General features: G+C 40.5%; 1 protein-coding gene across 7 annotated transcripts in view; it reads left to right on the top strand.

The window, feature by feature from the left end:
• FAM171A1 (family with sequence similarity 171 member A1) overlaps positions 1-14,062 on the top strand; it is an 89,176-nt gene extending 75,114 nt beyond the window's left edge. For all 7 annotated transcript variants that reach the window (XM_083826042.1, XM_083826043.1, XM_083826046.1 and 4 more), the window contains 3 exons: positions 6,593-6,709; positions 9,191-9,305; positions 9,956-14,062. In XM_083826042.1, the coding sequence (XP_083682168.1) occupies positions 6,593-6,709; positions 9,191-9,305; positions 9,956-11,657 (1,934 nt within the window). In that variant the 3' untranslated portion in view covers positions 11,658-14,062. The remainder of the gene's footprint in view (positions 1-6,592; positions 6,710-9,190; positions 9,306-9,955) is intronic.
• The last annotated feature ends 8,969 nt before the right edge of the window (positions 14,063-23,031 follow it).

The raw sequence follows: 23,031 nt of genomic DNA, 5'->3' as shown, positions 1-23,031 counted from the left end.
TAGCTGCTTATAAAATGAACAGAAGTAAAACTAAAAAAGCCATCCTTCTGTAGGAAAACTTCCTATGCAGATGCAGATTAGAGGTGATTTTCTGATGGAAAAAGAAATCTGATAAGCAGCTTTCAGCTGGTAGAATGAAAAGCTACAATTTATGTATGTCAGAACGTACTTCAAGAAGTTATTTTCACAAACTTGCCCTTGATTAACTCTCCATAATAACATTGCCATTGGAAGTGTCTAAATCAATTACTTCTAGAAACACTGGCAGTGTGTTCTGAATATCCTTTGCAGTCCTGCAGTCTGTCTGATAATAACCTGGCTCTTTCCTTTTGACACAGACACCTCTATTTAAATGTGAATCTCTGCTTAAACAGGACATTCCTACAAGACATTGTAGACATCACAGAAGAGTTCTGTGCTGAAAGAAAACCACTTCTCATTAAAAAATATTTATTTAAAACATCTACGCTATTAAATAGTACTGTTAAAAGCGTCTGTCTTTTCTTTCAAAAAATCTTTTGTCCAGGGAAGTTAATGTTGTGAATAAAAATAAATTCATATAATGGGATTAGGGTTAATTTGCTCTCTGGCTAATTAAATCCTCTCATTTGCCAAACCAATTGGAAGGAAATCATTTGTGCTGTATAAGTAGCACAACTTTGGTTCCCTGCTTGATACCTTTCAGTGTGATTGGATGATCCTATCACCAAGTTGTTTAAAAGAACCAAAATAAAAAGCAAACAATACTTAGTCAGTGGAAGACCCTCTTAACAAAAGCTCATGTGTAAAAGTAAATTATGGAAAAGAAACCACAGCTGCCATAAATTTAAACACCGGTGTTATTTAGACATTATGACTGTCCTTAGGAGAAGCTGCTGGCTACAGGACACTCCTCCGACTGTCACTTACCAGAATTGTTTTGATCAGCAATAGGAAGAACACGCAATCAAAGTAAGCAGAAGTCATTGCAGCAGTAACGATCTGGAAGGCTCTGAATTGGTCAGCTTGGAAAGTTTTGATATGAACTAAGCACTGCTATACATTCCCCAGAGGGCTGAGTTCGGTGCTCGAATGCCAATGTGCAAACTCCTATTGAAGTCAGCACGCCCAGCTAAAAGGGGCATTCGTCTCCTTTATTCCTGACTTTAATAGGAGTCACATGCATCCATCCAGAGCAGATGGCCTCGCGTGGCAGTTCTGCCTGAATTCAGCCCAGTCCTGCATCCCGTAAGCCAACAGGAGATTTGCCATTTACTCGAGTTGGAGCAGTGTGTGATTGTCAACATGCACAGTCACACACATGGAAGCCAGAGGGGCGTACGTTTCCACTGATTTTACTAGAGATTAATCTAAAATAATAGGGTCTAGCTTTAAATATATGAAAGTAGTGTCTTGTTGAGAGGCGCCGTGCCTCTAGACTACAAAAGCAGACCCATTTGTGCTGTCTGGATCCAGCAAGCTGTCACATTGAATAGCATCTTTGAAGACAATAGGACATGTCTTTTCTGGGCAGGCTGGCCATACGTGCAGTGACCTGATTTTGTAGAGAAATAGTCTAGAACAGGTTTTATATAATGGATTTTCTGCAATAGCTGCCCATCTGGACACTCTCCTTGCTGAAAGTGCCTTTTTTTAGAGCTGATTTAGAAGTAAGTTTAATAACAGAAAGGCGTTTTTAGTGCAGTATGTGTGTTAAAATGGAGATCTAATATGAAAACCTTTTGCTGTTAAAATTACTCAGGATAGTAACCTCTTGTCCCCATTGGAAAGTCCTAAAAGCTGTCTGAGATAAATAAGCATGCTCATCACAATCAAAGTTGCAGCAGAGTAATAACTCTAGCAGAACTTATTTCTCCTGCTCTGCTGAAATCTTCAAACTGTCTCTGGTATTTGGGTATTTCTGCAGTCAGATGGAGCTCAGCTTTATCTGATGTTTTTTATTAGAAGTTTTCTTAAAGTACTCTCATTTTTTATATTCTTCGCAGTGTTAATGATGGTAGTTTTCTTACCTTACTTAAGCTAAGTGTAGAAAGGAGTGCTGGGCAGCTGTTTTAAAGGGTTTTTAAGAAGAAATTTGTTAAATGGCAACATTTATTCCAAGATATCAGTAACACTAAATGTAATTTTTGTGAGGAAGGAGTTAAGAAACTCCTAGGTTCTCCCCCTGCCATTAGCTTGAGCCAGGAGACAGCTCCCCTGACTTGAGTCCTGGATCAGCGTGTTGGCTTCACCGAGCAGTAATAGAGGAAAAAGTGGAAGAGAAATGTAAAAATGATCTATAAGCAAGATTGTCTCTATATATAGAAGTTTTCCGTGAAGCACCAGACACTCTTTAAGAATTGATGACAAATTGGCTCAAATGGTGCCGCGCTGACAAACTATACTGAACTTGCTGTTTCTGCTCCAACGAGATATTGGCATGTTTTCTTTGGAACTACACAGTCAGTCTTGAACAAAAATGATCAGTTCCATTACATCCAGTCATTTGTATTTCTGCTTGTTTATAATCGTGTATTCCTTGCTGCTTAACAGTTGTTACACATTGTGTATAACTTAGCAAGCAGGGGAGCTGCTCGGTTGTGCTGACTTGGGAGGAAAAAGGAAGTAGATGATATAGGATGTTTGGAGAATAATGAATTAAATTATCATAACACTTAGCCGTGCCTGGAGATAAAACCTCTGTTCCCTCCTAAATCCTTCTGCTTAGTTCTCCTGCAATTGTAATCCTGCCTGCACAGAAGAAATGAATACTGCTTGCCTTTATTCCGTTTGCAAGCTAGTGGATAGAACAGAAAATGTAAGAAGTTCTTTATTCACCACCCCTCGGTCTTCACTCTTGCTTACAAGAGCAAGTATGTGAGGACACGGGGTGGTTAGCTGCGCTTTTGGAGAGCATCTTGCTTTCCGCTGCAAGAAGGAGTCTGGAACGGGATAAGGAATTCATTCTTGACACTGCACAGCAGCAAACTGTTACTTCTCGAGGCAGCTTGAAATGCTAAGAGCGTAGCTCGTAAGTACAGCGTGATTGACTTTTGCTTGGTAGAAGGTCCAACATTAGTCATTACAGTGAGGTGTTGCACATGGAGAGTTATAAAAACACTGCTTGGTGTTTACTGGGAGTTGAAAAGTGACCAGGATGTTAGACCCTAGGAAGGATGAAGTATGAGAGAGACCTGGGAACGCCCTAAGGGACTTACAGAAAGACTGAAGGCACATCGGTTCCCTCCAGTAACACTCTGTTGGCTTTCAGCTACTTGATCACAAAAGAAACAATACAGCACTTTGTGTTTCAGATGTTTCCCCTCAAACCTGTCTTTTGGCTGCTGTTGTGAAGGATGGAGTTCTTCATTCTTCTCATCCCACTGTATGGGAGGATACTTTTTTATTAGGGAACTATCGGTAAGAGACGGCAAAAGTATAAGGCAAGTTTATCAGCAAACTATTGAACCAGAAAAATATTAAAAAGGGCAGCCAACGAGATTGTTTACCTATGGGAACCCACACTTGGCATTGCCCTGATAAAGGAACTTATGTCAGTGTCATTTTGAAAGTAATTATTTTACATCTGTCCTCACATACTAACATGTAGGGTATGGTCAACATAAGCGTCTAACTCCTGTCTGAGGGTAACCAGTATTGGATCTATGTCTCTTAGGTTTTTAAAACTCCCAGCTGTGCATAACAGAGAGAAGAAATTCCATTTTTCCCAAGTGTTACAGCAACCATTACATTTCCTCGTGTGTATCCAGTGGTTAGCAAAAACGGGCGATCTAAACGAGCAGAAGACAAACGTGAAACCCAGCCGACCTTGTGCAGTCGACTCCATTGTTTGCATCCCTTGCAAATGCAGGGATTCCTTTCGTTGCTAAAATATGAGCAATCCGAGCTGCTGCTTGGTTGGCAGGATGGCAGCTGAGCTCTGCTCGCTGCGATAAGAGTGCAGCCTCTGTTAGCTCCTTGATCGCTGCATTATGCAAGCTGGGTATTACCGAGCAAAAGGCTTTTAAAGAGGCATTACAGGGATTGTGTTTGTTGGAACGCGGCGTAGTGCGAGGAAGGCAAGCTGGACACAAGTTCCCCCTAGTGAAGAAATCAATAATTGCTTCTGCTCGAAGAGGTAACTAACTATAAAAATAGATGACAAAGATAGCAGTGAACTTTGCTATGTTACCTATGTATGTGTTTTGTTTTTCCTTAAATTTAGGGGGGTTATAGATCCTAAAAGTAGTAGGTTCATCACCGAGGCCCTGCCATTCTTCTCTTTTTTGATCAGCAATTTTGTATCTGTTATTGTTTTATTTCACGTAGTTGTGTGTTTGAATAGTTGGTGCATATTCTCTTTTTCTGGGATAGCAGTTTTCTTGGTATGTCCACAGGGATTCTTTTTACTCCACAGATCTTGCAGGGAAAAAAAGAAAAAAAAAAAAAGAAAGTGAAAAAAAAATTAATCTTACAGTCTTCTTATCAAGTGGCATTTTTAGGCACAGGATAGAATGGCCCAATGGGCTATTTTTCAGCTTGTGGTTCATGTCTGTTACCATAATGCATTCTGAAAAAAGTGCATTGGTAGAAAATCTTCAGCCATCCTGGAGAAGAAAATGAATCTGCTTTTCCTAGTTTTTCCAGAAACTTTTACACACAACTGGACAATTCAGTTTTGTTCTTCTTGATAATTCCCCACATTGGGTAAAGTAATGGCTACATCAAGGGGTTCGGATACAACATTTCTTGACGCCATGTAATCAAGTCTACACACACAGATTTTGGTCTGTCTGGTACTGTGAATCAAAATGACTCGTCTTGCCTGACTGTCTATGTGAAATAAGATATTATTGCTACTGTGTACAGACGGAAAATGGTACTTGGAGAACTGAAAAATTGTCAGTAATTTCTTTCTCCTGTTGGCCACAAAGTCAGTTTGGTTTCAAATACAGAGCCACTAGTCAGATGGTGGGCTTCAAGGGTGCACTTACACAGGAAAAATCAATAGTAGAGAGGAAATAAATACTCAGAAAAGCCATTCTCACACAGAGAGGGTCTGCACAGGTGGATAATCCAAGAAACATGGAGGAAATCATCAGGATCTCAGTGATATTTAAAATAAAAAATAAAAAAGCATCTCCTCCATGGGTTCTGCATTGACTGCTAAATGTACAGATGACTTGCATCCACAAATGCTCGTGCTTAGTCCTGAGTGACACCTGATGAAGAGCACGTTTCCAGGAATGCTCTGCAGGAGGCTATTGAAAGGAAAGGGATTCACAAGTACAAGGTGCAACTTGCTTTCAAGTGAGCGTTTGAAGCCAAGTAAGGGAAACACAGCGTTCTGCCTTCTTTTTAGATAGAAACACAGAGGTGCTCTATGGAAATGCAAAGGGATTTATGCCTTCTCTGTATGCAGATGAGCTGTATTGGTAGTGGCTGCAAAGGACCTCCTTGTTCAGGCTGCGTTACTGCAGTTGGTACAGTACGCGCTGGTGATGCCAAGCCAGGGCTGCAGCTTCAGGAAATGCTTCTTGGGCCTGCCTTCCCTCCACTCGCTCCTGTTTTCTTGCAGCTGGGGAATCTTTTTGCACAGACCCATGCAGGTAACCCGTCTGTTACCTGCAATCTGAATAGTTAACTCCCAGCAGCGCGCGGTGTAGCAATCCTGTGCTGCTTTCAGAAAAGATGGTAGCAGTCTACAAGCCAAAATGGATTTATTTAATATATTAGAAATAAAGGTGATTTTTTTCTCTGACAGCCCCAGAATTAGATATCTTAATGAATTACAAAAAAAAAGACTAACAACTGATTTGGTCATAAAGGTGTGTTGTAGCCCAATTCTTGCAACATAGCTTATCTTAGAAAGGCTGTCATCTAATACAGATCATCACCCTGGACTATTAATGATGTTTGTTAACTTAAACACACGGTTTTAATATTGTCTGCGCTACTTATTTTGAAACGGTCAATTCCTAAGTCTAAAAAATTTATTGTACTTCCTTTGAGAAATATGTTTTAGAAAACTCATCGTCCGTTACCAAGCAAACAGCATTCCCCAGCGCATACACACTGTGAATGACTAACATTGCTGAATGAAAGTGATGGGACAACTTACTTTTACACTTACTGGAAATAACATTTTTAAGCCTGTTTTCTGTATGGGAAAAACGACATTTCTGGGAACACCACTTGCACTGCCGAGAGATAGAAGGGTGGTGTGGAGAACGCGTGTGGTCTGAGAGATGTGCTGTCTCTTGAAATAGAGTTTTTAAGGGGGCTATCTACATATAATCAGCTCCAGGAATATCATTCTTTAAAAAAAGTGGAATCTAATATGACAATAATTATATTCTATAACCCCTTTTTGAAACTTTGAGTTGTACTAAATTTTAAGGACTTTTCTGTACAGAGCTTCTGAAAAGGCCTCAGGGATGATTGCCTGTGGGAGCCCTCAGATATTATTGACAGAAACGCATGATCTCCTACTTCACAGCAATGCATACAACACCTAAAGCACATCGATAGGTTACTGTTTGCTTTTCCACTTGTTTGCAGAGGAAAGTGTGGATATATCTGTAATGCCTTTCTGCAACCTTTATATTTACAGGGACATGGCTGAAGAGTAGTTTGGGCCTTGTACAGCAAGAAGGAAATCAGCTGACTTGGACTTACATTGCACCTCAGCTGGGCTACTGGGTTGCAGCTATGTCACCTACTATCCCAGGTAAGATGGAATTGAATTTTATTGATACATCCATCATTGGGTAATTATTTATTCATATATAATGTTTATATTTTTCAGAATGACCTCATCTGAGATGCCACAGCTTGATCAATAATGGATTATTAGAAAACAGAAATCTGAAAGTAAAGGGCTAAAATCTTTTGGGGACTGTGGGGGGCAAAAATTGTGCTCAGAAGTTGTTTCGAGTATGCTAATGCTAATCTCTGAACCGTTTCAATGGGACACTTTTTAAAGTGTTCCTGCTTTGATGCATTTGTCACCACTGCCTGGCAGAGCCATTGCTAGAAAATGAAGGGAGTTGTAACGTCAATGTATTGGTATCCAGTAGGTAGAAAAATATGTTTTATGAAGTTTCTTTACAGAAACTCCCAAATTAATTGATTCACCTAAGATCAGCATTATCCCAGGTCAGACGTTTACTAATGAATTGATTGATCATAACATTTTTTGGACTTTTTTTTTTCCCTGAAGATGCCCATTTTGCTGTGGCTTACGCTTTGCATCATCTTGGTGACTGAATAATTTTCACCATGATTAACTTAGGGTAAAAGTTGCAGGAGGTGTATCAGTAGAGTGGCCTTGGCAGATGGACATACTGGTTGCCATCTGCAAGCCTCTTTGCACATCTTCAGGCCGTCGCTCTGAACTAGGTGTTAAGTTTACATCTGTGCCCATGGAGATTATTAACGTTGCAGCCTGTTCTTCCTTCTTCCTATCTGTGGCTGCCTCAGGTTTCTTAGTATTAGTTCTTCAGCCAACAAAAATCAGAGATACCTCTGTATAAATGAGCCAATCAAACAAGCAAAAATCTCCTATTCTTAGAGAGGATGAAAACCAAATACAGTAGAAATTAAAACATTCTTGCCTTGGCTGTACAAACTAAATAAACTATATCTAACAAAAAAAAAGCAAACTCTGACATGAGGACTTTATTTTTAAAGTCTACTTGTATATTCCATGAAGTCATTTCATGCTATGTAGAGATTTTTTTGTGTGTATTATACATTATGTAAGCTTTTTATTTAAGGTATATTACCTTAAACTGCTAGAATATTCATCTGATTCATTGCTGACTGGAGTTTAGGTAAAGGTGCAGATCAAAATAAACTATCATATTGAATTGAATGGAATTTTACAAAATAATTACTTTAAGAAAAAACAACCACTCTGAGCCAAATGTCACAGACTGTAGGGAAGTTCCACTAGCCATGAAATTGGGACTGTAACTCTTAAGTTAGGAGGCAGCCTGTAGCTCTTAACAGGAGAAGGCCTACGTTTGTCTTTGCAATTTAACTTGTATGGCAGAATTTCTGCTTTTATTCTACATTTCCTTCTTTCTGAGGGCTAGACCAGAATTCCTAAAACTTTATTGTAATGGGAGCAACATTTTCATGAAAAAATCAAATAATTTTTCTTTTTGCTTAATGTATCAACAACAGTATCAATCAGTTATGTAAAGGTAATAGTGAGATAGAATGTATAAATACTTAGATTTCCCAAATGTAATCTACTTGATGTTATTTTTAATCAGGGTGATGTCTTTTTGCTTATTTTGTCTCCTCAATGAATCTATTCAATTTCTTATCTTAATAAATGGACAGAAGTGAGCTTTGCTTTCCTAGCAGTGGCGCTACAGACCACTCAAGATCCACAAATGAGGATTTACAAACCTCATGACCTAGAACCTTAATGTTGCTCAAGTTTGCTGTCCTTCACGGTACATGCATGTTACTCTGTCAGCTGGTGCTGTACCTCCTTGCCTGCAGAGGGAAATTTGGGCCTTTTTTTCAAAATCATGATAAGGATTTTGGAAACCAACAGGGTTACACATGCAAAATCGTGCACAGATGCTGTCCACATGTGTGCATTCTCTGTATGTTAGACCATTTCCTAAGCATTATTGGAACCTGGAGTTACAACACTGTTTCACTAGCGGTTTGCTTTTAAAGCTACTGAAGATCCACTTGGCTTGGCTTGATCTAGACTTAAGAGCACCAACACATCTCCCAATGAATCCTGCATTGCAATGTATGTACTGTTTAGTGCAAAGCAACACAAATGTCCTTAGAGAGAAGTTGTTCGCCACAGAGCTGCTACATGCATTACAGTGCTGGAAGATGCTGTGACGACTTTTCTGCAGTGATGACAGCTTTAGTGCACTGTGTCAGCATCAGGACCTGGAAGGCAGCAATCACTGATGCATGCTCCCATTGAAACTAACTGCTTTTCCACAGAATGATCTATTTGGACTTGCAGACATGAAAACCAGCACATGCTTTCTCCACAACTTGCTCCCTTCTTTAGAGGCGGTCAGCCCAATAGGCACCAGGGCTTTGAGTGGCAGTGTTGCTCACTTAGCATCCTGATAACCGGGGAAGATGTCCCTCTCTGTTTAAACTACTGTTCCTCTTATTGTTTGCAGTTTGTTACAGGTCTAAATTCTCTTTTCTGGCCTTCCAGGTCCCGTTGTAACACACGACATTACCAGCTATCACACAATGTTTCTTTTGGCAATTTTAGGAGGGATGGCTCTCATACTTCTAGTCTTGCTGTGTCTCCTTTTGTATTATTGCAGGTAAGATTCACCATCCTGGTTACTTAGGTCATGTAAAAAAAAAAAAAAAAAAAGTGTAAACTTTTTTGTGCTCATGAAATTGAAAGCTGTTGCATTGAAACTTTTGTACTTGGAATGAAAGAAGAAGAAAGCAAGTACTTGAAAATGAAAGAAATAGATCAATTTCATGTGTTCCTGGTAGCATATGCAGCATATATAGTCCCTGCCTTTGGTAGGATGGTAGCTGAATGAAGCACACAAACCTGTGTTTTCTAAAACCTCCTATCAAACATAGGCATTGGTCCAAGATCTATGTAATTCTATCTGTTCTGCACTTGCCAGTGACCTTTTTTAATCACTCCTATATTAAAATGAATGTTAAGCTTATATCAGCAAGTGTATATTAATGTGTGATTTTGTATATGCCTCCTCCAGACATTTGCTCCAATTTATAATTGGTGCTTGAGACATTTCCCAATTGACATAAGTTATTCTTTAATTTTATTTTTGCTGCTAAGATAAGCTTTTAATTGTTGGGTTATGTAATAAAAGCTCGATTCCCCTAACATTAATCACTGCTTAAAAATCTCCCATTGAGACACACTTGCTGGTCTTGTTTCTGTGTACAACAGTCATAAATATGTAACTTCTTTTGTTACCGGCTTTTATAGAAGAAAATGTTTAAGACCACGTCAGCATCATAAGAAACTGCAGCTTTCCACAGCACTGGACACTTCTAAGAAGGATCAAGCAACTTCTATGTCCCATATAAATTTAATATTTTCACGCCGTGAGTCAGAATTTCCTGGTGGGCTGTCTGTTGCTAGCAATGGACACACTGAAAACTCAGGTGCAAAGGAATTAATGAGTGCTGTCCACATGGAGATGGTATCACCTAGTGGAGAAGCAGATATGCATACACCTATGCTCAAACACTCATTCAGTACTTCCCAGGAGTTTAGCTCCCGAGAGGAACTGCTCTCTGACAAGGAGAAGGACAAGAGCAGGATTTCCTTGGATGACCTGACTCCCAGCGGGTCTCTAAGAAAAGACTACCACAAATCAGCAGACAGTTTTCCTTTAAAGACAAGAAAATCTACAGAAACAGCAGAAGGCTACGAGTCCCCCATCAAAGAGGAATACAGGAGAAGTTATAATGCTATGCTATCTCAGCCTTTATTTGATAAGCAAGAGAGAGAAATTCAAGTATCTATGAACCATATTGCTACTGGAAGTAAATACAATATTCAGGAACAAATATACCCCACACCTTCAGCCCCTGAAAAAGAGCTGCTGGACTGCAGACCTACTGAATGTATGATGTCTCGTTCAGTCGATCACCTGGAAAGACCTACATCTTTCCCTCGACCAGGTCAGTTAATCTGCTGCAATTCTGTTGACCAAGTTAATGACAGTGTTTACAGAAAAGTTTTGCCTGCATTGGTGATCCCAGGTCACTACATGAAATTACCGGGAGAACACTCTTACGTTAGCCAGCCGCTGGTTGTCCCAGCCGACCAGCCAATTGATATAGAGAGACTTCAAGCTGAGCTTCCTAACCCCCACGCACGGCTTTTTCCACACCCCCCACAACAGCTACAACCCCAACAGTTAACAGCCCAAGCAATATCTCAGCAACATTTGCAAGATGCAGGTGCAACCGAGTGGAGTCAACAAAACGCTTCCATGTCTGAATCTATTTCCATTCCAGCCTCCCTTAATGATGCGTCCCTGGCTCAAATGAATAGCGAAGTGCAGCTTCTTACGGAAAAGGCTTTGATGGAATTAGGAGGTGGAAAGCCACTGCCTCATCCTCGAGCTTGGTTTGTTTCCCTAGATGGACGTTCAAATGCTCACGTTAGACATTCGTACATTGATCTCCAAAGAGCTGGTAGGAATGGGAGTAACGATGCCAGTTTGGACTCTGGCGTTGACATGAATGAACCAAAATCTGCACGGAAGGGAAGAGGAGATCATCTGTCTGCACCACAGAGTCACCCGCCAGTGCAAGAGCACCAGCAGAGAGAGCGGAAGGCTTCAGATAGCACAGCTTACACACAGCTTGTGTATTTGGATGATATGGACCAAAGTGGCAGCGAGTGTGGAACAGCGGTCTGTAGCCCTGAGGACAATGCTCTACGATGCCTACTAGAAGGCACTGGTAAGAGGAGCGGTGTGCAGCTGCCCAGCCTGCAGGAGGAGACAAGAACTGTGGATACCAAACCAGAGCCATTAACTAGTCCTGAACATGGAACATCAGTTCAAGATGAGGAGGAGGATGAGGAGGATGAGGAAGACGACCAAGGGGAAGATAAGAAGAGTCCTTGGCAGAAACGAGAGGAAAGACCACTAATGACTTTCAATCTAAAGTGAGCTATTGTGAAAATCCACAATTCAGTGGAGTATAAAATTGCCAAATATTCTTTCTGTGGAAGTGCTTGATTTTTTTTTCTTTTTCTTTTTCTTTTTTTTTTTTGGTGGAGAGAAAAGAGAAAAACAAACTGTGGTGAGCAACATTTGAAAGAACTTAAATGCATTACTGTGTAAATGTTAGAAAAATAATTAAAATCATTCCTCTGATTAAACGGCTGCCTCCAGTGAGATAGCTGAACAAAGAGTGTGATTGTTATTCCATATACTTGATATTGGTCATCCAGGATGTTGAAAATACTGACAAATTGTTTTGGTTGGTTTATGACCTCAATCTCCTTATGAATGGGAGCTGGTAAAGCTTTTGTTTTGTAGGCCATTTTTATGTTGATAATGCTACTGAAAGTATCTTAAAAACAAGAGTGTGACACATGGTGTCCAAAATTGTGCATTATCTCAATGAAAGGCTATGCATTGCTGCTTTTAGTAATATTTTGCTTATACTATGCTTTTCTTAATTTTACAAGTTGGTTGTAAACATTTTATGTCCTTTATTATAAACTACTCAGCAATTTATTTTAATGTAAAACTGCAGGAAACTTGAGTAGCATCCCTTAGCATTGAAGCCTTTTTATGAAACCAAACTGAACTTTGTGTCGACTAAGATTCCTCCAATTCTGGTCCCATTTACTCAAAGTGCCTTTTTTACAGTAACAATGAACAGTCCCTTCTTTTGCTAACTCCTTTTAATTGACCCCATTTGGGATTTTATAAACTTCCGAACTTCTACCTTTTATTTTAAGCTGCATGCCAAGAGTCCCATTTTGTGCTGAGCATTTCTCATTTCAATACAGCGTATTCTGTAGCTATCATGTATATTGTGGATTCTGTTTAGCCAGGGTAGACTTAGAAGACATTTTAAAGGGCCCAGAGTAGCCAAGAAGATAGTTTCATTGACTGTATATATTGTTAGTTTCCTCTGGAATCATATGAGCTAATCATGCTCATAAAATGAATTATAGACCGAGCAAATGGACTGAATGTGTCTAGAAAAATTTTGAAAAAAATGTACTATCCAAAAGTGCCAGAATTATTCTTCTGTGCTTTCTCCATACAGAGCTGCTTGGTTATCCAAAAATTATAATTGAAAATAAACTGCAAAAAAAATCTTTGTGGATTTTTTTTCCTCTATTGGTGGTCATCACATTATTTTATATTATTTAATGAGCAAAATACTTTGGTTTCTCTTCTGCTGTGCGTACTCACATTTATATCACTTACTAACAATCAAACTTTCTTAAGCAGTTCTCATCAACTTCACCCAATACGGAAATGTAGACCCCTTTTTAGAAAAGCATCCTCCCTGTCTTGGTAAATACCTAACTGTTTGCTTAAGTATCACTGAAGACTTTCAAAATGAAATCCCAGTATCACCGTACCCCTCTATGTCTGCTTTGTGCGGGACCAGTGCTCATTCTGAGACTTCTGTGAGTACCCATATTTACTGGATACTTCTGACTTCGTCATGAATTGGGTTCAAAGAAGAGAAAGTATGTGACTTCTGCTCATGTGAAGTCCGTCATAAATATTCCGTTTATCATGTTCAATTATTTCTGTGCAGCATTAGCAGCAGCCACGCTTAATCAAGTTAATTATTATATAGTCTCTAAGGTGATTAGGGAAAGTGTTATATAGTTCCTATTTAATTTTTAATAATAAGCCCCAACTCACATTCATTGTTTTTGTTTTTGTTTTTGTTTTTTCAGTAGATGTCAAGGTTTTTGTAGAAGGCCAGTGTTGTAATTCCCGTTTTACTGAATGTCTTACCTGGGAGTCTGGGCTCAACCCAGGAACGGAATCCAAATTTCCTAGATCCCAGTCCTCTCCATCCACAAAGCTACACCGCCTCTGTTTTGCTTTGATTCATGTTTGGCAGTGGTATATGTCTTGAAATAAATAGTATTTGTGGAGTGCATTAAATATTGAAATCACCATTTTAGCTGTATGTTACCTTCTAGTGGTTACGTGCATTCCAGGTCTTCCTGTTCTGTTTAGGAATTTTGCTACTGACCACATGTGAGCTGGATCTGGGGGGTGGGTTACTTATTGTCCATCTGTGCAAGGTCACTGAGCTGCAAAATACTGCTTTAAAGGAATAGTGTTTATGAGATATCAGTAAGTGCTGGTAATGCGGTGTCACTTACTAATCAGAATGCGGTGTCAAATAAACATTATGGTTAAAATTTCAGCCTACTAGAATTACTGTGCTATTTAATTTTAGCTTTGTTATCTTAAATCTGTCATTTTTAATTACATTCTCTTTTTCAGATTCCTTTGCAAAGTTTCCACCTTTATTATGTTGTAAAGTGAGATTATTGCTATTAAATTGCAGTGATTTGTTTCTTTAATTGTGTTGGTTTTATGTTCACAAAACATAGTTTGAGGGTTTGATAATTTGTGGTCCTAATACAGCAAATACATTTGAGCAAACACAATGTAGGCATTTGGCAAATCTTCTTAAAAATAGCATTTTTGTTACTGTGTTATCACAAGCCATATACTAGTTTGAATTTGATTTTGCAGAATACATAGCTTATGAAATATGTCTCACTATATCCAACACATCCGAGCCACATGCTAAATGAAATTGGAAGAGTAACACAGATCAGATTATGGGTTCAGATTAGCATGTCTATTGTACACACACTTGTCTGATCTTAAAGTCTTCTAATCTTAAAGCCTTCTTTTACTTTTCAAAAACATATCAAGGCAGATACTTTGGGAAAATATGATTTTTTTTTTTTATTGCTTGTATTTTACAGTTGCACAATGAGGCAAGTATTAAGGTTCTAAGACATACAGAACAAAGTGTAATTTGGATGTCAGCAGTTCCAGAAAACCCAGCAGTTTTCTAACCAAGAAAGCAGTTGTTTTAGTTTTTTTTTTCATGGCAAGTGTTAGCAGGGAAAAACGCAAAAGATTGTAATGACAAAGCTCACAAATGTAATGGAAATATACTGGACTCCAAAAATATTACGAACAGGTTTTCAATTAATGCATCAGCCTTCAGGATTTTCTAATGGACAGTGAGTGAAGTTAATACTTTCTAAATCTTACACTGTATCATCCAAAGTACATTTATATCATAGGACCTGTGAAAGGTTATGGCTGTTGGGAGTTAATACACGCATTAAGAGTCCACTGGCCTAATGGTTTTCCCTCAGCTCCCACTTTGTTCCAGCTGAAATATGTTCTTCTCAAGGCTTCTGAAACTGGAAAGTACCTGGACTTACTGTGATAATGACCTTTTATTATTTGAATGAGTGCTTCGTCAGAGTGCAAACATACTAAACCCAGTACAAATAGAGAAAAAAAAAATAAACTGGTTCCTGTCGCAGAGCATTTGCAATGCATCACATGTACAAGTGTACAAAATTGCACTGAGCTTGGATGAGTAGCTTACAAAAAAAAGCCCTACCACGTGGGAATTGCTCATGGAGCTTTGCTCTCTTGCAGGAAGTGTGGAGTAACTTTAGTTAAGGACTCTCGACGTGCCTTGGTGCTGTTTTTGTCTTCTGCCCTTCATTCTACCCATGAACGCTCTGAAAGGCCAACTTTATGGCAATGCCCTAGACCAACATGGTTGGACGTGGTAAGAAACTACATGTCCCACGTAGGTTTTAGCCTATAGAATAGTACAGGTGCAAATTAGCAAGCGTTCAATTAGACATTTATTCTTTTATTCTTTCTCTAGGAATGTCCCTAGTGAACCAAAAAAAAGCCTTTTTAAATTTTTTTTCCTTAACCAGTGAGAATCCACATGAGGATTAAAACTTGTTACAACTGCCCCGTTACGACACTGTACCTCATAAGCTATCAATAGGCTGCAGCCTGGGGCAGGTGGCATGGTAGCATCCATCCAGCACATCCTTGGACATTGTCAAACAAGAAGAATCTCAGTTTGCTTTTCTAAAACATATGGGCAACAGATAATTCTTGTTTCAGTTGGTGCTGCTGCTTGGGTCTCTTGAACATTTGAAATTCTTAAGGTTGGAGGATCTGCCACCTGGTGGCGAACTGCTTCAGCAACTCCAGACGGAGTTGAAAAAGCATTTTTGGAAGTAATTTAGGAGATAAACCCACACAGTACTTTTATGACTGTGTATAAAAGACAGTTTATGACTTCAGTGCAAACACAGTTTATAACTTCGCTAGCACCAGCAGGCAGCTGGCACAAGAGCATCCCTTCTTTCATGGGACTGTTGTGGGTGCAGGTGCAGAGATCCCTATGGGCTGGAGAGACCTCGCCCAGCATCGTAGTGGTGCTCAGCTCATAACAGAGCTTATAAGCTGGGTGCTCAGCTCATAACATTGCTGCTCGCACCACTCAGATGAAAAGGTGTCGTCTCTGCTGGCTGTGTAGTGCGGTCAGGTGTAAACGTGCCTGTTTTCCTCAGCCTGTCAGTGCCACCTCAGGTTTAGATTAAAATAAAGTTACAACGTAACTGTTATAATTAACTATTAACTGTTCCAAAGTTGGGGAAGTAAGAGCGTCTCAATTATTCTTTTCCCGCTCCCCTGTTGGAGCTGAGTGTAAGGCGACGGGTTCAGTGCCAACCTTCCTCGTGTCATGTCTGATATCTTCATTTCCAGACTACTTGGAGCTGGAGCTTTGGGTTGAAGAGTAGGCAGCAGCCAAGTGCCATTTTCAGACTAGAGGAGCGTTTTTTCTTTATGTTTCTCATGTAACTCCAGGTGATAAGCTGACACCAGGCCTGCTGACAGTTTGACACTAAAAATATATGAGGAATCTTGTTCTTTTTAGCAGCAATCCTCTGGTATCTACAGGCGATTAGATTGCACAATGTGGCACCTGGTATCTCTTACCACATAACAAGTATTTCCTGATGTATTGATGTGTTTTTCTTCTAGGAGTAAACATTGTCAGTTGGTCTGTTTGATCATTAAGTCTTCCGCCTTGGAAGCTTACAAATGCAGAGGAGGAAAGTGTGATGACAATAGGCAGCTACAAGGGAAATACCTGTGTACAGTTTATTTTTGTAACTGTGGGGTTCAAGTGACTGGAGGTACAGACTCCTAGATTACCCCAGCTGAGGAAAGGTTGTGCCAGTTTTAAATCCTGAAGGTAGGAAACGGTGCTTGAGAACTGCTGAGGGATGAGGAGTCCCATTCTCAAAGGGCTGCCTGCTCCTGCTGCAGGACATGTTGGGCATCAAAGCTGGAAGAAATTATTTCAAAGAGCTCCTTTTATAAGCATTTGTTTTAAAGGTTTTTGGCGATTTTGCACTTGTAGGGAATTTATAAAAGCCCTGATGGCGTTGCCTCAGGACTGTCTTGTCCCCAGCCCTCACAAGTTTTTCTCAAGTGCCCTCCCAGAAGTGTTAGCTCCCAAACTTCTCCCCCTGGGTAGAAGCCAGTACTCTGGTGCCAGGGCTCGTAGCTCCAGCTGGGGCATACATGCCACAAGCTAGTCCAGGTGGGGTGAGTTCTCTACAAGTTTATGTTGGAAGTTTTTTTGTCAGTAAACAGAGAGGCCAGAGCCACATCTCAAACTCTTCCACAGGAAAATCTGCATGCAAAGAAAGTAACACCGCAGGAGACTTGCCCACATGTTGCCCTTACCTACAGGGCCAGGGCAGGGCCCTTCACGCAGCGTCCCCTGCCTCTGGAGATGAGATGCTGCGTGTCTTGGTTTCCCTCTTCCCGTCTTCAGCCCATTTTATCAACCCAGCCCCTGCTTCCTCTGTTAGTGCTGTGCCGTGCCGTGAGGCCAACGTAAAATGTGACACCCTAACGACATTTCAGTCAAGTTATTTTTAGGTGTTGGTGAGGGTGAGCCTGAGGAAGCTATCTGCCTCTCTGGGCCCGTGCCACTAGCTCTACCTCGAATTTAACGCCTCGTAATCCTACATCCAAAAACAAGGGAAGCAGAATGTGACAGCCAGGTTCCCACGTTATGAGGGGTGATTCCCTTATGAGAACTGCATTGGTCTTTTATTCCTTGAAACGAGCAAAGTGTGCTTATATAAATGTGTGCGTGCATGTGCGTGCATGCACGTGTACATATATAAATGCATTTAATATAAAGGTTGACTTAAATGCTAGCTTAAGCATTTTGACATCAAGCAATGCCAAAGTCAGGGTTGCTCGCCTAGGCTGACTGGAAGAACTGGCACAAGAGCTCATAAAGTTTTGTGTTAATTTACTTAATTGCCCTTGTGGTCTGACATTGCAGAGTTAAAGCCATGTTTGATGCCGAGTTTCTGCTGTGCTTCAGCCCCTGACTTCCATGAAATGTATTCATATTTGCCTGCTAGCCTAGACCTGATGCATAAATTTTCTTTGCGATTAAAGCTTTCCTAATGTCTTCAAGCGATTTACTCTGGAATTGTTAGAACATTTGATAGATGCTTTTTTGTTGTTGTAAAAGTTGTAAAATTCTGAAGGGTAAAACATTACTGTAAAACCTCCAAAAAAATTTGCATAGAAATGGAAGCGTTATAATAGAGCCTGATTTCCAGTTTTCTTCATGGGGAAGATATTGTGTCCATGAGACACTTCTCAAGTCAGTGCAGTTCTCCAAGCAGTAGGTGTGCATCCTGAGCAACGCTGTTAATCTGCTGCTAACCATCCAGACGGTATGAAGAACCTTTATCAGCGCTATCCGTTTATCCGATTTGTAAGTTAATGGGATACTTCTGGTCTGAGCAGCCTAATATTGGAAATGATTTTCTGTCAGCTGTCATAGAAATGTGGGAAATACAGCACCTACCCAGAAGAGTCAACATACCATCCCTGAGCACATTGTCACTCCCAGGAGCCTTCTGTTTGTCATAAAATACTGCTCTCATCCAAGGTCTGCTTGTCTCGAGGCTGCAGTGTCCCAAGACAGGAAGAGGACCTTTCCAAATAAAAGTGTCCTTTGGCCTATGCTAATGGAAGTAGGTAGCTGAATACTAAAGCATGTGATAGACACACCTTTTGTTTGAGGACTGGGGATAGCAAGACTTTTAGTTTTACTTCTCTGGACCTGAACTTTAAAAACTATTCCAGATGATTTTCTCAAGGTTTCCATCTCATTTCAGGGTGTCTTAAAGCGATAAATATTCTAGGGCAAAACATATGTAGGAGAATCCTAATAGTTTTCATCTTTTACGAGTGCTCTGATCTGAGAGTTGCAGTAAGGCTGTAGCCTCTTCACTCTATCGGAAAATACTTACATCTATCATATGGGAGAGTCCCTTCTGCTTTGGGAAAAAAGAACTATCGGAAACAAACAGAAAATTCTGAAAATTTTCATTTCAGAAATCTCACGCTGAAATGGTCAAGGGATGAAGAGCAATTTGTGTACCCATCACCCCCAGTTCAGAATCGGGGACAGCAACTTGGCTGTACCTGCAGCCTCCCTGGAAGCGCAGGGACCAGCGGGCGCCCTGATACGGGGGAGCTGTAAGAAGCTAACAGAGGAGCAGACAATTTAGCAGCTGATGGGAGTAAATTGGATTGATTTGGAGATTGGATGTGCAGAGGTAACTGCTAAGAAGTGGTCAGACCTCCTGAAGCACCAGTGTTGACACCGTCTTTATCAATAAATCTGTCACTGCTAATTCACACTCACACAGATAGTTTGAGAAGGGTCTGAAAGAGCTAGAAAAAAAATAGACACAAAAATGCAAAATATGTAATATGTATAAATTTGTGATAATCATTAAGAGCCAACTGTGACTTTTTTTTTTGTATGCAAAGCATTGTTAGTTGTTTGTTGTTGTTGTTGTTTTGTTTTGTTTTTGTTTTTGTTTTTTAATCGTTAGAGGATAGAGGCTACAGGAACAGCCGTAGCGAATGGAGACGTGATCTCACAGTGTGCCTTGGGTGCATTTGTTAAGTGTATTTTGAATCTATTCGCTTACCCTTGCATCTCATTCAGGGCTGAAGAAGGCAGGATTGAAGTTCCTAGCATAAAGGGCAGCTAATAAAAAATAATAGTCATGAGGTAGTACTAGAAGACATGTATGAAGCAAAGTCTAAACATTTGTTCACTGCATAACGTTTTTTTAATATTTATTAGGAAAATAGAGGAAATACTAAACTACTATAAATTTTCAAATTGGAACAGTTTTGTTTCCAATTTACAAGATTACAAAAAGCTTGTGGCAAGTTGTTTATTATTACCTATAATACCAGATCCATTTCTAATTTTAAATGCAATGAATATTTCAATGGGGTGTGTAAAGGTGCAAGCAGTCCTACATCTGCATGAAAATTTCAGACTTTCACTTCTGCAGTGTTTAATACTCAGAACACATCAAGGTAATCGGACGATGCCAGTACTCTGAGTGCTGTATTATATATCACTAGCTCACTGGGGTGTAATTAATACATAGCACTGGGTGGGTAAATGAGCCTGGAGAGCCTAGTGGCTTGGGGTAGACTGGAATGCCCCTGACCTAGGGTAAGACATATTTGCTCCATCCCAAATTTCTTCTGGAGCAGCCACAGGACACAGACTGAACAAATGTCTCTTGTGTCTCATAGGGATGGTGATAAAAAAATGTAAATGTTGTATATTGCTAGGTCAGTGGCCATCAGTAGTCACAGATTATGAGCAACGCGTTGTCCATGAGATATTCTGAGTTGGTTTGTAGCTACAGGATGCTGCTACCAATTTATTAATGAAGTAACTGAGTAGCAGCTTTTGTAAGACCTAGGATTTTTGAACTATACAGCTGTGGTGAACTGGGGGGTTTCTGAATTAGCAAGCCACCTCTCTCTTCAGGGAGGCAGTGAGATACGTTTAGCCAGTGCCTTCCAGGGGAAATTCTCCCTCCTAGGTCTTGACTAGTCCTTCAGCTGACTCTTGTGGCCCAGCAAAAGACATCAGATGCTGCTGCTGCTATTACTGTAGCAGTCTTCCAGGGTTTTGCCTATCCCAGCTACAAATTTTCTCTGGAGTAAGCTTCTATATGCTGTATCCTACATTTCTCAAACTCACCTGAATTCTCTCTTAATGCTAGATATGTTTCCACGTGGTGCCACTCAGCTTTGTTCTAACAGAGCACAGGTGAGCTGCTTCCCTACCAAGCTGATGAATTAAAACAACTGGGAAATAAAATACCCAAATGTAACCTTGAATATATTTCTGATACCAAGATACTTTTCCTGACAACACTGAGGTGTATCTTGCCTTGAGCTGTGTTGAAATTCAACACATCTCGTCTGCCACTTCTGGATAAAACCGTGCAGCTGGGTTGGGATGCTGCTTGGAACAACCACCCCTCGTTCATGTTTTTATCTGTTCTTATCTGTAGCTTGGTGAAACTCCTGAATGTGAGTTTCCAGTGTCAGACCTACAATAAAAACATCTAGTGCCTGCCTTAAGACAAATATATGTTGAGGACAGAGACAATTTTCCTTCCCATAGACATTAGCGACACCAATACTAAGATGCTACGTATAGTTTTGGTTTTCATATTCTAACGGCATATTGAAAAAATAAATAGAGCAGACGACAAAAATCCATAGAAGTGATTTGGGGTCTGGAGTGTGTACCTTATGCTAGTCTACCATCTAAGCTCTGCCACCAGCACATCCTAGACAGTCTCACTTGATGGTTAATCCAAGGGGCAAGATCTGACGAAGGCCCATACAGCTGTGGGAGTTAAGGCTTCCTAATCCTCAATATTTCGACATGTATGGGCAAATTTAGATGGCTCCTCACTTAGTAGCCTAGGGTGCTCTTGAATTCATGTCAGCCACTGAAATGCCCGAAGTATTTGGGTGTTTGAAAGGCCTGATTTTGAGTCCTGGATTTTGCTGTGGGGGTCAGCTAGGAAACAGTTGAACATTGCAACACCGAAGTCCATTTGTGGAGCCAAGTCAATATTCATGCGTTTGCATTCAAGGTGGCTCAAAGCCTCTCAGAATTGTAGGCAAATATTAATTTTGTGTACCCGAGACAAGCTCATGACTGCATCTGTTCTGGAAATCAGAGGAAGGAGACAGAAGCTGGAAAGACAGCAAGGATGGGGAAAGCTCCAAAAAGCTGGGATTTGTGGTGGTGCAGAGGGTCCCCTAAGCACTGGTCTGTTACGTGGTGGGAGCAGCCAAGGAGAGCCATGTCTGTAGAGTTTTATCGACCTTTCTCTCCCCCTTTCTTCCAATTTGTTGCCATAAGCAACTGGATATTTTGGCTATATTAGAAGCAAACCAAGACTCACTACTGAAGCTCTAAGGAGACCTATGAAAATAACCAACCAACTAATGAATAACTCATCAAATGCCGGAGTTATTTTAAATGATTTCATCATATGCTCTTTAGTATTAGGTGAAGTGCATCTCCTGATTAGGATGTCTGTTTTCCTTTGTTACTCATTTTTTGCTTTTGTGTAAAATGACTGTGCTTCATGGACTTCTTTTTTTCTTTTCTTTTCTTTTTTTTTTTTTAACCTTCACAAAATAGAAGGATTTTACCTAACCTACAATCTTTTATCAATAAAAAAGAGTAACTTCCCATCCTCCCACACAGAGTCTCTGCACCTGGAAAGTTTAAAATGAAACAGTCCTGATAACATTTGGTGGTCTGCTTCGCATGGTGCAAGTGTACGGGTTATGCCCACGTCACACGTGTTCAGCAGTTTGGGGAGTTCCCAGACATACCACCTGCGACAACCGTGCTCTTGCAACTGCAGTTGCCCACAGACAGCCTGTTCGGACACACCAGGTGCCACCCATGCTGCTTACTGGCCTAATGGTGTCAACTTGCCATGGTTGGGCATGTGTGGTCCTGAAATTCAGGGATATGTTTCAAGAGCAAGCAGTGTGCCCTTCAGGCAAAGACAGCAAGGTGACCTAGGCTGCAAAAACGGTGTCCTGGGCTGCAGTAGGCACGGTGTCACCAGCAGGTTGAGGAAAGTGATTATTCCACTCTACTCAGCACTGATGAGGCTGCACCTGGAGTGGTGGGTCCAATCCTGAACTTCCCAGTACAAGAGAGAGCGGGACATACTGGAGACAGTCCAGTGAAGGGCCATGAAGATGATGAAGGGACTCGAGTGTCTCTCTTATGAGCAACTGCGGAGGAGTGTCTGAGGTCTACAGAGTGAATTTAAGCACTCTGGGAGTCCATCTGGTAACTTCAGAAACATGAAACTAGATCAGAAGTCAACAGGACAGATGCATACCTCTCACTTCTGGACAACTTCTCTACTTGTGGCATAAGCAAAAGCCACGTATTCATGAAACCTAAAAGACAATTCCTAAAAAAACTAAAATGACAAAGTGTTGTCATTTTGGCCTTGAAATAGTCAAATCTGGAGTATATCCTCAGCCGTGCCTCTCAGGGGATAAGCCATAATAT

The sequence above is a fragment of the Anser anser genome, assembly GCF_964211835.1.
Source record: "Anser anser genome assembly, chromosome: 2".
Lineage (NCBI taxonomy): Eukaryota > Metazoa > Chordata > Aves > Anseriformes > Anatidae > Anser > Anser anser.
Note: the sequence above shows the minus strand (reverse complement) of the source record. Positions and strands in the feature narration are given on the sequence as shown.